Source organism: Oncorhynchus mykiss, chromosome 20 (genome assembly GCF_057628025.1).
Source record: "Oncorhynchus mykiss isolate SJ-2025 chromosome 20, ASM5762802v1, whole genome shotgun sequence".
NCBI classification, from domain to species: domain Eukaryota; kingdom Metazoa; phylum Chordata; class Actinopteri; order Salmoniformes; family Salmonidae; genus Oncorhynchus; species Oncorhynchus mykiss.
In genome coordinates, this window is record NC_143041.1 from 26,870,520 (window position 1) to 26,885,040 (window position 14,521).

Genomic DNA, 14,521 nt, shown 5'->3' on the forward strand with positions numbered 1-14,521 from the left:
GCTGTAGATCTCTGCAGTTCATCCAGAGTGATCATGGGCCTCTTGGCTGCATCTCTGATCAGTCTTCTCCTTGTATGAGCTGAAAGTTTAGAGGGACGGCCAGGTCTTGGTAGATTTGCAGTGGTCTGATACTCCTTCCATTTCAATATTATCGCTTGCACAGTGCTCCTTGGGATGTTTAAAGCTTGGGAAATATTTTTGTATCCAAATCCGGCTTTAAACTTCTTCACAACAGTATCTTGGACCTGCCTGGTGTGTTCCTTGTTCTTCATGATGCTCTCTGCGCTTTTAACGGACCTCTGAGACTATCACAGTGCAGGTGCATTTATACGGAGACTTGATTACACACAGGTGGATTGTATTTATCATCATTAGTCATTTAGGTCAACATTGGATCATTCAGAGATCCTCACTGAACTTCTGGAGAGAGTTTGCTGCACTGAAAGTAAAGGGGCTGAATAATTTTGCACGCCCAATTTTTCAGTTTTTGATTTGTTAAAAAAGTTTGAAATATCCAATAAATGTCGTTCCACTTTATGATTGTGTCCCACTTGTTGTTGATTCTTCACAAAAAAATACAGTTTTATATCTTTATGTTTGAAGCCTGAAATGTGGCAAAAGGTCGCAAAGTTCAAGGGGGCCGAATACTTTCGCAAGGCACTGTATATATATCCACTGCACATAATGTAACCAATGACTTGTCACATGATTATTCAAAGCACCTTCAACCATTTATTACATCTTAAAACAGAAAATGTCATGGAATATGTTACAATTCCCCTATTGACACTCAATTGAAATACAAAAGGGGTATTTTTGAAGTTTCCCTGCATTGTATAGCTTCTGCTTCTCTGCTGAACTTAAGTGGGCCATACCTGACAAAATGAACACCGTAGCATTTGGTTATGATACTGTAATAAAACTCAATGCTTTTTTCTAGCATATCTGTAGGAACTGTGATAATAACTTACGTAGACAAAAAGTGCAATGGTGTTAGTGACAATCACTGGTTTTTATCAGCAGCAGCAGTAACAAAAGTGAGGAGCAGTAGCACCAGTGATAGCACCAGTGATAGCACCGGTGATAGCACCAGTGATAGCACCAGTGATAGCACCAGTGATAGCACCAGTGATAGCACCAGTGATAGCACCAGTGATAACACCAGTGAGACATTTGAATGTCATGACTTGACTTTAACATTAATCTGAAGACTTTTATGCATCTGATAAACTAACTATGTTTAATTGTTACCCAATTAAATTAATCATGTAACAATTAAATCATTAGGAACTATAACAGTCTTCAGATTAGTGTTCAAGTCAAGTCACAACATAATGGCGCCCAAGGGAGAGATTGTCTCCAGTGTTGTATACCTGACAGGGGTCAGAGTGTGTAGGGTGAATTATTCATTTTCAGAGCTAGGACAAAAGGCCGGCCGATTAAGGAAATTTGAAAGCATATATTAGATTGTCCCAAGAAAGTATTATCTCGCTGTCTCTCGTGCGTAAGGAGCATGAGTAGACACGACAAGTATTTCTTTATGTGTTCCGGTAACATTGCTAGCAAGAAACACCGATTGGGTTGAACGTGAGACATCATTAGTAAACCCCCATTCCCGAATTGAAGGGGACCTTTTTGTGCTTGAACTGAACATTCTTGCACAAGGACGGCTAGCTTGTATTAGAAGGTAAGCTAACAAACAGAGAGAAGCCATTTTATTTGTTTACAGCGTAAATCCCACGATTTGGGGCGACCGAAGTCCCGCCTTGGCTGGAATTTCCATTTTCAGGGTCAGTGACCCCTTGTGGTGAAGAATCCCAAACTTTACATAATAATAATAATGATGGTGTGCCCCCCATTCCCCCGTTAATAAGTGAACCCTCACCCATGGAAAGATTGATCGCTGACCTCAGTAGCGATGAAAACCCAAACTATGCCGAAGGGCTGAGAACGTTAGATCACAAAGCCATAAGCGAAAAAAACTGCAGAAATTGCGACAGCCAAACAACACTGTGATGTTCTTAGCAGACATAGAGGACGCCTTGGATGGCTACCCGAACACTACAGGTACTGACAGGCTTTATCTGTTGAAGCGAACGTGGAATAGACACATGACAAGGTTAATCCGTCTACAACAGCAAAACGTGCAAAACGACTATGCGAAACTTGCCAAGGCTTTGAAAATAGAATTCAGTGGTTCTGCGATTCGCAAACACAACAGCTCGCTGGCTAACACCGTCAAACAAGCACGGAATGAACACCCTCAAGCACACTCTCATAGGCTTTCTTTTAGCTTCCTTTGGCCTACTCACTGAAACAGGAATGGAAGAGCTATTACCATTCAAACAAATGTTTCTGTCGAACATGTATTCCAACTTCATTAACTACTTTGGCTCCTACAGCCCACGTTGGTTTGCCAATCTCAGAACTCAGAAAGCTTGCGAGCACAGCTTTTGAGGCATCAAAAACGAGCAGCGCTAAGAGCCCTAACATCTTGGTTTTCAATATTGAACAGGATCACTCACTCCAGTTAGATGGTGCGTCATCAGGAATAGGAGCGGTGAGAGATGACACACAAAAACGGTATCTACCACGAAACCACGACACCAACAACCCCCGCGGTCAAAGTAACTATCAAAAACGTCGCTAGCAAAACGACTACTGGTACAATCAACCTGATCGCTGCGTTCCTGAACTCAACCCACACAAAGTGCCAGGGCACAAGGGTAACAAATCGTTCAATGACGCTTAAAACATAAACCGATACTCTCTAGAAGATCTTCTAAGGTAAGTACAGAAGCGTTAAAAATAGAGTAAGAGGAAAAAGATAAGTCGCCATGACTAGGCGTGGAATTGGCAGAGAACAGATCCGCCAAAATTAACACCTTTAGTGATGACATAAACAGCCAAATAACCCCCACTTTCACTCAAAACCCTAGCGGGTGCCCATCCGATCAAATAATGAACAAACCAACTTTGGTGATTAGCACAGATAAAAAATGTCATAACCCATGAGGTAAACAACATCGCAATAGCCAATTCCACTCAACCGCCAATAAGTCGATCTGTTTTCACAATGAACACAAATGTCACGCAGTTACGAACAATCACACCACTTTGTGGGGAATATGACCACCAAAACGAAACTCTGAAAGTCGCTACCTGGAAACAGTCCTGGAGGACTGCTTAACCCGTGATGCGCTATTTGATTCATGCTCGACAATATCGCTCATCCCTCAAACATTGTTCAATGATCTCAAAATGGCTGTTGGTTAAAAATTGAGCTATGCGACACTAGACTCAGAGGTTTCACTCAGACTACCTCGCCTCTCACAATGCGACTCATGCTGAAACTACACTTCCAAGATGTATCGCTTGTTCACCCTGTGTATGGTTACCAGCCTCAACACTGAACCACTGCTACTCGGAGCAGACTTGATGGATCGTTTGGTCCCACTGATGGATTTGAAAAACAGCCAATTGTGGTCACATGTAACCATGTCATCTCCACTGACCACACTGTCTTCTCCTAACGCTGGCTGCAACACAGTCATCCACAAGGATTATCTGTCAACAGGACCCCTTGGGGAAAAGACGTTTTGATAACTCTTGGTGCAGAATCTGACTCAAGCAGATATTACGATATCTCAGCACATACAATCAGCACACCTGATAGACTATTATTTTCATGATTTCCAGCAAGCACTCTCTGTGAGTGAGCAACTTCCCTCCTCCTTGGGGTCATGTGGTACTGTAGCTAAGATTAAATTCTCTTGTCCTTCAGACACTTCCACAAGCACTGTGGCCATCTCAGGAAAAAAAGCATCAACGTTCAGAGTGGACTCTGCTTCCAATGATACATTTTCCGCTTTGAGGGGGACTGAACTACAATGGTGAAAGACACATTGATTTGTAGTAAAACCACTACAAGTCCCCTTGGCATATGGCTTGAGGTGGGCACTGATTTTTACTGACACACAGTCATTGACATGGAAATTATCTTATGACGTCAGACTCACTCTGCCCATTTTGCAGCCTACCAGGATAATTGGTTTTCTTGCCCTTGGCATGTGCGTTTCTGCAAGCATAAACGCACATGCACAACATAACATTTAATGAGGATTTATACTAAAACCACTTAAGGGTCTGAGCAAAATACCAGTCTTGGTAAAGTTGTAAATCGACCCTGAAGCTACTTTGACTCTACAGCTACATTAATCCCCAGCTTTTTCCCAGAGGTCCATATATCATCCCTGTAGACTGTCCGAAGCTAGTGCCTTACAGCTGTAGCCTTATCATGTAGTTATCAACTTAGGATAGTGCCCTAAGCAACACACCACTAAGTAGGATCACCTTAGATATCACAGACAAAACAGTCATTTAGCCAAGACCATGGACGTATATAGAATAGAGTCCAATTAGATGATTAAGGTGTGGTAACTATGTTTTGTAGATCTTTTTGTTTTGTATTTTTATTCTGCCACAAACAAGTTCCCAATACAACCACCAATTAGTGCCACAAAGCCGCTCATTTGGGAAAGAAATGTACTGATGTATTGCATGAGTGTTGTGCATTATTAATTAACGTCTGCCTAAGTTACTGCCTAGATCCATGACTGTCCATGTGAATCCAAATATGTCAGATCAGGTTTGCAATGAATAACTTCAATCAGACCCCCTCTCACCCATAGAGGGTGAAGGAAATAACTAATGGGGATTAACAACTCACATCCTGATGTAAATCAAGAGAGAAGATCCAGGCCTGTGCTCTCCAAATTCACCAAAGGAATGTGCTTTGTCTCAACAGACTTTTCCCCGCTGAAACTCTAACACGTTCAAAAGCGAATACTGGAACAATATTTCTAAAGTAAAATGTGGGGAATGGTCAGAGGCGGTCTATATAACACTAATGTCATTTTGTTTGTTATTTTGTGATGTCATTAAAAACGTTATAAAGGAAACTGTAAAGTACACACACTACATAGCTGAAGTTTCCATACAAAGGCTTGTGCATGTACTGTAATATGAAAAATTATTAAAGTGTTTTTGTTAAGAGAGGGATGTGACTTGAGAAGCTATAACAGACAATTGTTTTCCATAACTTTGCACAGTGAGTAATTACCCCCACACACCCCCCACGTGAGGTTAGAGAGCGTGTCTTCCGGGTGGAACCGCCAATTTCGAGCAAAAGGTATACATTATGGGATAAGACATTAACACATTGAACCAGAAAAAACGTGATGCGGCAGCTACATGTTTAAAATGGTTTAAACTTTGAATGTCAACCCAAGGTGGAGACGATAAAATCACCTCCTGGACAATCACTGGTACAGCTGATTAGCTGTCTTAATTAAGTTATCTTTGAAAGCGAATTTAAGTAAGACCATCCTGTTGCTCTGTTCAAACTAGCGTATTATGCTACCCTCATCACCCCACTGGGAAAACATCGATACGGCTGGCTAGACCATCTTCAAAGAAGCATCTTCAAGAGTGAATGGAAGGAAAATCAACTCTGTAGTTCTGTTCAGGACTACAAGACAAGTCACCGGATACCAGACAACTACGACGCACAACAGTAGAAATGTTGTTGAAACCTTTTCGGACATTCAGAGCCTTACAAGCATGCCGCGAAAAGGCCCAACCCAATTTCCAAGGCTGGCCCGTTCATCGAGTGATCCCAGGTGAACCCAGGCATTTCACGTAAAAACATAAACGATTTCTGGCTCAAAGCGGGTTTGTGTGCAAAATATACAGTGCAAGAAAAAGTATGTGTACCCTTTGGAAATACCTGGATTTCTGCATAAATTGGTCATAAAATTTGATCTGATCTTCATCTTAGTCACAATAATAGACAAACACAGTCTGCTTAAACTAATAACACACAAACAATTATACGTTTTCATGTCTTTATTGAACACACCGTGTAAACATTCACAGTGCAGGGTGGGAAAAGTATGTGAACCCTTGGATTTAATAACTGGCTGACCCTCCTTTGGTAGCAATAACCACATCGAAACGTTTTCTGTAGTTGCGGATCAGACTTGCAAAAGTGCCAGGAGGAATTTTGGACCATTCCTCTTTACAAAACTGTTTCAGTTCAGCAATATTCTTGGGATGTCTGGTGTGAACTGCTCTCGAGTTCATGCCACAGCATCTCAATCGGGTTGAGGTCAGGACCGGGAAACTCCAGAAGGTCTATTTTCTTCTGTTGAAGCCATTCAGTTGTTGATTTACTTCTGTGTTTTGGGTCGTTGTCCTGTTGCATCACCCAACTTCTGTTGAGCTTCAATTGGCGGACAAATAGCCTAACATTCTCCTGCAAAATGTCTTGATGAACTTGGGAATACATTTTTCTGTCGATGATAGCAAGCTGTCCAGGCCCTGAGTTAGCAAAGCAGCCCCAAACCATGATGCTCCCTCCACCATACTTTACAGTTGGTATGTTGCTGTGCTGTGCCTTTTTTTCCTCCACACATGTATGTTCCTTCCAAACAACTCAACTGTAGTTTCATCTGTCCAAAGAATATTTTGCCAGTAGAGATGTGGAACACTCAGGAGCACTTTTGCAAACTTCAGACCTGCAGCAATGTTTTTTTGGAGAGTAGTGGATTCCTCCATGGTGTCCTCCGATGAACACCATTCTTGTTTAGTGTTTACGTATCGTAGACTCGTCAACAGAGATGTTAGCATGTTCCAGAGATTTCTGTAAGTCCTTAGCTGACACTCGGATTCTTCTTAACCTCATTGAGCATTCTGCGCTGTGCTCTTGCAGTCATCTTTGCAGGACGGCCACTCCTTGGGAGAGTAGCAACAGTGCTGAACTTTATAGACAATTTGTTTTACCGTGGACTGATGAACATCAAGGCTTTAAGACATCATTTTGTAACACTTTCCCGCTTTATGCAAGTCAACAATTCTTAATCTTCAGTCTTCTGATATGCCTTTTGTTCGAGGCTTGGTTTACATCAGGCAATGCATCTTGTGAACAGAAAACTCAAATTTTGTGAGTGTTTTTTACAGGGCAAGGCAGCTCTTACCAACATCTCCAATCTCGTCTCATTGATTGGACTCCAGGTTAGCTGACTCCTGACTCCAAATTGCTTTTGGAGAAGTCATTGGCTAGGGGTTCACATACTTTTTGTAAGCTACACTGTGAATGTTTAAATGATGTACTCAATATAGACAAGAAAATACAATACTTTTTGTGTTATTAGTTTAAGCACACTATGTTTGTCTATTGTTGTGACTTAGATGAAGATCAGGACAAATTTGATGAGCTATTTATGCAGAAACCCAGGTAATTCCAAAGGGTTCACATACTTTTTCTTGCCCCTGTATGGTTATTGTAGGTGAGAGTAGTTTCTGAATGTGACAATGTTAAGTGTCTCTATCCCTCTCCATCTCTTCTTTAAAAAGCATCCAGGTTGTTAAAATTAAACCAATGTGTGTAGTACTGAATCACAAGTAAAGCTCTAGTTTTTGCAGATGCAAGGTTACAAATGTTCAGAATGATGATACGAGGTTATGATTAATAAGTTGACTGTTTATAGATGTGATAGGTAAAGACTTTAGAGTTTAACTCTGGAGATGGTAACTCTTTATCGAACCACTGTCGTTACATTATTAATTTAATCGGGTAACAATTAAACATACACTGCTCAAAAAAATAAAGGGAACACTAAAATAACACATCCTAGATCTGAATGAATGAAATATTCTTATTAAATACTTTTTTCTTTACATAGTTGAATGTGCTGACAACAAAATCACACAAAATGTATCAATGGAAATCAAATTTATCAACCTATGGAGGTCTGGATTTGGAGTCACACTCAAAATTAAAGTGGAAAACCACACTACAGGCTGATCCATGCGTAAGGCTGGTGCCATGTACACCGGCCCAAGGAGACGCACTGGAGACCAGATGCGCTGAGCCGGCTTCATGGCATCTGGCTCGATGCCCACTCTAGCCCGGCCGATACGAGGCGCTGCAATGTACCGCACCGGGCTATGCACATGCACTGGGGACACCGTGTGCTCCACCGCATAACACGGTGCCTGCCCGGTTCCTCTCTCTCTCCGGTAAGCACGGGGAGTTGGCGTAGGTCTCCTACCTGACTTCGCCACACTCCCCGTGTGCCCCCGCCCAATACATTTTTGGGGCTGCCTCTCGGGCTTCCTACATCGTCGTGCCAACTCCATTCGCCGGTCTCCCTCCTCACACTGCTCCAGAGAATCCCAGGCGGGCTCCGGCACTCTCCATGGGTCGACCGACCACCTGTCTATCTCGTCCCAAGTTGTGATATAGTCCAGATCTCGCTCCCATGTCCAGGAGTCCTGCGATCGCTGCTGCTGCTGCCCGTTAACACGCTGCTTGGTCCTTTTGTGGTGGGTGGTTCTGTAACGGCCGTCGTCGGTGGAAGAAGGAGAGGACCAAAGCGCAGCGTGGTAAGTGTTCATCTTATTTAATGAAAAAAATTGAACACTGAATAACAAACAAACATCCGAAACAGTTCTGTCTGGTGCAGACACACAAAGACTGAAAATAACCACCCACAAAACACAATTGAAAACAGGCTACCTAAATATGGTTCTCAATCAGGGACAACGATTGACAGCTGCCTCTGATTGAGAACCATACCAGGCCAAAAACAGAAATAGAAAATCATAGAAAAACTAACATAGACAACCCACCCAACTCAAGCCCTGACCATACTAAAACAAAGACAAAACAAAGGAACTAAGGTCAGAACGTGACAGTAGTAACCAAAAAAGTGTTAAACAAACTAAAATATATTTTACATTTGAAATTCTTCAAATAGCCACCCCTTGCCTTGATGACAGCTTTGCACACTCTTGGCATTCTCTCAACCAGCTTAACCTGGAATGCTTTTCCAACAGTCTTGACTTGTTGGCTACTTTTCCTTCACTCTGCGGTCCAACTCATCCCAAACCATCTCAATTGGGCTGAGGTCAGGTGATTGCGGAGGCCAGGTCATCTGATGCAGCACTCTCATCATTCTCCGTCTTGGTCAAATAGCCCTTACACAGCCTGGAGGTGTGTTGGGTCATTGTCCTGTTGAAAAACAAATGATAGTCCCACTAAGCCCAAACCAGTTGGGATGGCGTTTCACTGCAGAATGCTTGGTAGCCATGCTGGTTATGTGTGCCTTGAATTCTAAATAAATCACAGACAGCGTCACCAGCAAAGCACACCAGCAAATCACACCCACACCATAACACCTCCTCCTCCATGCTTTAAGGTGGGAAATACACATGCAGAGATCACCCGTTCACCCACACGTGTGGCGGTTGGAACCAAAAATCTCAAATTTGGACTCATCAGACCAAAGGACAAATTTCCACCGGTCTAATGTCCATTGCTCATGTTTCTTGGCCTAAGCAAGTCTCTTCTTATTATTGGTGTCCTTTAGTAGTGGTTTCTTTGCAGCAATTTGACCACGAAGGCCTTATTCAGTCCGTCTCCTCTGAACAGTTGATGTTGAGATGTGTCTGCTACTTGAACTCTGTGACGCATTTATTTGGGCTGTAATTTCGGAGGCTGTTAACTCTGATGAATTTATCCTCTGCAGCAGAGGTGACTCTGGGTCTTCCATTCTGGTAACGTTACGGATTACATTTACAAATTGTTTATATTCCCTTACATGTAACGGATTACTCCCCAACCGTGATTGCATAATACATTTGACATCATGAACAAATTAGCGAATGGATGTCAACATTCTACAGAGTTGTGCAGGCTGTTGCTGGCCATAAAACACGTGACAAACATTAATTTGATTATTAATACATAAAACATACAAAAACAAAACTACGAAGTGATGCACCTATATGTATTTCTTTACTGAGAAGAAACAGTGGGCTATAAAACGCATATCAATGCACCATGGATGGAATGCGCCAAAAAAAAAAATGTACTGTCAAAATAAATGCATTATTGTCTTTTGAGCCATTAACAGTTAATATGCATTTGTCAAAGTTTTACTTTAAATTGGCATTATTTCACTGTAGTTTTTGTCATATTGATATCCGTCATGCAAAACACCCATAATTCCAGAAATGTTTAATCCCCTGCTAAAATTGTTTTTCGTTTTGTTTGATACAATTGACATCCACTTACGCGTAGGCTACATATAGCAAAAGCTATTCGGTTTGGTGAAGGAAACTGCCCCATATTCATTTTTTAAATACGTTTGACATATTTGCCACAATTTTTAATTGTCCATAAGGGGAAATATTCAAGTTTCTTATACCAGATCCATACATGAGTTATATGATTACGGTAGCCTACATGACGTGATCCACAGCAACCTGTTCCATGCAGGCCCCTGCAGCAGCTGGCCCTGGCCTCTCCAGCTGTGACATACGTGGGGTTTTAGAAGATAAGAATGGCAACACGTACAGATGTAGGATCTTATTTTGAACCAGTTTGCTACAGCAGGAAACATTATCCCGCATCAAACAGGAAATATGAATTATTATGTGGATTATAATTCATGGAATTTTTTTTAGAGGTTGATACATTTTTCGTAAAGGAAAATCAAGTCTGAAATTCTAAAATTCAGAAGCTTTTTTAAACCTCAAATGCACTACAAGTTTGGCAAAATTATCCGGCAACAGGGTGATCTAATAAAGATCCTACATCTGTAGTGTTATCTTTAAGCACATACAGTAGGCCCACACACGATCTCAGAAGGTCTATGAGTGAAAGGCGAATATATGCGTTTTACATTTATTTCATGAAAGCATCCCAATAAAATGTATAACCATATGTCTCTCCACTGTGGCTATACTGTTCCCAAGCAGAGTATTCCTCATCATCACATAGGCAGGCAAGTGTAGGAGATGGCAGCTGCCACATACATAACACATTCATAAAGACAGTTACATAACATTTCCTTTCCTCAGTATCACGATACCAGCCACTTTCATTCTAGAAATCATTATATTCGTTGAGAACCTAGCGAATGTTGGTCTTCATTCTGTTTTTTCCCCCATCTGTTAATATCAAGTCACCACTCCTCTGTTAGCAACTCAATCAATTATAAAACGGTCACTTTTCTATCTTCTTAATTGTGCACCATTTTAAGAAAGTAGAAATTGGTGCAAAGTATCATCTATTTTCATAAGAACAGATCAATTGTCATACTTGGGTTATTGTCAAATAGCAAGCAGCAGTAAGTATTCGCCATCGTTATATTGTGTAAGATATATTATTGCATTATAACAGATCATATCTGTTTCGTCGTAAGATATCAAAGTCCCTATTTTCTAAAAAAGTAGAATACATTTTTAGAGAAGTGTTTCTAGGCTATATTTAGCTCTAATAGATAGAGCGGCAACGCATAGCAATGAACTTGGTTACTCCTATATGTATATGTAAAACGCGTAAGGATGTGTTGTGTTTCCATACATAGCCTAAAGCGATAAGGCAAGACAACACCCTAAATTCACAGAACTGATGCTCCATCTCACTCCATAATTTTACTCAATTATCTCATCATAGCCAATAGAAAACGAGTAGAGGTGTGGTTTGGTGACATGTGTGTCTTGGGCCATAAAATAGGTGTCGGGATCCGTCTAACTCCAGACCCTTCTAAAGCTTCATTCATCCTCTGAATATCTTGTGTGGTACAGCAGAACCTCTTGCCAAAATGAGCCTGTCAGCGAAGGAAAAAGTAATCGTCAAGGACTTCTTTGCGAAAGTCTCCAGCCGGTCCGACGAGATCGGCGCCGAGGCTCTCGCCAGGTAAAGATGGAGATACTTTATCATCAGTTAGGCTACAACGGGGTGGAGTCTATCTAAACTCGTTCGATTTATAGAAATTGTATTAGACATTATTGTATTAAACAATTATAATATAATAGGATCTAACAGGCCTATATGAATTTAAAAAAATACAAACCAGTTCCTGAAATTGACTGCATGGCTGATACTTGTCAGATACAGAGTGTTATTGGTACTGAGTATTGATATGCTCGACAGAACAATTACCACTTACCCTAAGCAATCATTTCTATCCTTCCTCCATGCAGGTTGATCGTGGTGTACCCCCAGACCAAGTCTTACTTCGCCCACTGGAAGGACCTGAGCCCCAACGGCGCTCCGGTTAGGAAGCACGGCATCACGGTCATGGGTGGCGTGTACGAGGCGGTGAGCAAGATCGATGACCTGGCCGGTGGTCTTCTGAACCTGAGCGAGCTGCACGCCTTCGTTCTTAGAGTTGACCCCGTCAACTTCAAGGTAATTTTCACAAACTATAGCCAATGTAACCATATGCTCTATAGGCGTATGGGCCATGTATTAGCCTACCTATAACGTTTGCAGAAGGTGTCATTGCACTTTTCTCAGCATAATCAAACGGACTCTTTGCTCTGTTTGTCCCTCGTCAGATTCTGTCCCACTGCATCATGGTGGTCTTGTCCATGCTGTTCGCCGAGGAGTTCACCCCTCAGATCCATGTTGCGGTGGACAAGTTCCTCGCCCTGGTGGCCCTGGCTCTGTCCGAGAAGTACCGCTAAAAGACCAATCAGCACTCACACCCGATGTGGTCCTCAGTGTGGAAATAAAAGGTCTTCTTTACTGAGAAATAAAAAGTGCAATCAATGAAATCGAAAGTTTCGATGGTCTTTCTTCGTACTTTTGTAAAAAAAAAATATGAAAAAAAAAGGATGTTTGTGAGTTAGCTAGCTATAAAAAGAGGATGTCATAGTCGACAATAAGATATTAAAAAAATTGGAGTCACAAACTATAAAGCAAAGACTTTCTACTAATTTCATTTAAAAAAATAGCAAATGTTATGAATGACACTATTAAATTACAATACTACTTATCCCAATAAATTGAAATGATCGCAAAATGACTTATAATCAATATTAATAGCTATGCTATACTAATAACAAAAATTCGATTGGTAGTGCATGCTGGGTGCTTTTCGAATGCTCAAAGCGCTTTTACATAATAATTTAGAGGGGGAATTTATACCTCATTCACTAGGACTGTAGTAGATCAACGTGACTTGTAAAACTATTCTACATATATCTGCGAAAGAAGTGTGGAATTCCAAGCAAACAACACGAATTAAAGCTCATGTGAAATTGTAATGGAGTCACTTCAACAATTTAAGAAACTAACAAATACACTGAGATAAATGAATTAAATGTAATGAAAATTACCACAATAAAGAGTATTTCTGAATTATTAAAATAGATTTAGCATAGACTTCTGTATTTCATGAGTGGAAACCTTCAGATTAACATATATATATATATATATATATATATATATATATATTTTTTTTATTAATAATGATTCAAATAACAAAAAAAGTATTTAGATAAAAATAATAGATAACAAACATTTAATTTTTTTATGTCATTTTTTAGATTTATCACATTGGTTGCCTTACAATAGTAGAATGAAATAAAAGCCTGTCTGTTTTTGATGTAGGCTATTCTTAACATTTTGATGGGTAACTGTACGTTTACTGTACTTACTGTACTTACTGTATTCACTGTAGCCTACTTACTGTACTTAGGCTACTGTATAGGTCATACTGAGCCAGAACATCAACCATATAGCCGTTTTGAACTAAACACAAGGGGTTGCTATATTGTATTAAACAATTTACTATATGTATTTAAATATGTATTTTGTATTATTATATATGATTATTTATAATCATATACTGCTACCCAAGACTTCTGGTTGTTCCTTCTATCGGTTCGGTTGCCAGAAACGTGACACAGTCATTCAGTCTTTTTGTTCTGTATCTATGGAGGCGACCCAGTCGTTCGTTCTAAATATTCTATTGCCATACTGGCTGGCAACGTTCTTGTACTCTAGCTGCTGGCTGATGTTCTGACCGTGGTAGTCGCTGGGAGGATGTGCAACAACTTCCCATCCTCCCAGAGCATCTTTCCAGAAGTTATTGTCCTTGGTCGTGTCCGCTCTGGGCAAGTGGCACCACTACAAGCCCCTTCCCTCCATTCTCTCGACTAGGATTGGCTGGAGAGATGTCTCTGTCCAGTCGCAACAGCATAAAAAACAACACGTTTTGTTGGTTTCTTTTGACTTTGTTAATGTTGTTTGATGAGAAGGCTTGATGAGCTAAGAAAAGTCGAAGTGAGAATATACCGAAATTGTTTTATGATGAATAGCTTTAGGTCTACCAGTAAATTAAACTATATGATATTGAACTCTATTCAAAAGTGTGCCTCTTGGTAGACCTACTTCGAAGCAAACAAAAATAGAGAAATAACGAAAATATCGCAATATTTTTCATTAAGCAAATCATATACGCAATCAAACATGTAAGTAAGCATATTTATATGCTTTATTTGGGTGTACATTGGTGGTGATGAATGCTAAGTAAGCCCAATACTGTAGTAGGCCTATAATGCGTCATTAAAAGAGAGGTCAATTTCAGCAGCTGAAACAGCGCCGCCCAGGTGAAGTTTGACGTGCGGTCTTGCTATTAAATCACCAACACAGCGGGCA

At 40.7% G+C, this 14,521-nt stretch overlaps 1 protein-coding gene across 1 annotated transcript; it reads left to right on the top strand.

Annotated features, from left to right (window-relative positions):
- The first annotated feature begins 11,415 nt into the window (after nt 1–11,415).
- On the top strand, nt 11,416–12,633 carry LOC110499168 (hemoglobin subunit alpha-2-like). Its single transcript, XM_021576120.3, has 3 exons — nt 11,416–11,770; nt 12,058–12,265; nt 12,415–12,633. The coding sequence occupies exons 1-3, from the start codon at nt 11,676–11,678 to the stop codon at nt 12,541–12,543; spliced, it is 432 nt and encodes a 143-aa protein (XP_021431795.1). The 5' UTR covers nt 11,416–11,675; the 3' UTR covers nt 12,544–12,633.
- The last annotated feature ends 1,888 nt before the right edge of the window (nt 12,634–14,521 follow it).

Excerpts from the sequence above, each read along its gene's own strand:
- LOC110499168 (XM_021576120.3), top strand. The coding sequence starts at position 11,676 with ATGAGCCTGTCAGCGAAGGAAAAAGTAATCGTCAAGGACTTCTTTGCG. Across the intron at positions 11,771-12,057 it reads GGCGCCGAGGCTCTCGCCAG|GTTGATCGTGGTGTACCCCC; the intron begins GTAAAGATGGAG and ends TCCTCCATGCAG. Across the intron at positions 12,266-12,414 it reads TTGACCCCGTCAACTTCAAG|ATTCTGTCCCACTGCATCAT; the intron begins GTAATTTTCACA and ends GTCCCTCGTCAG.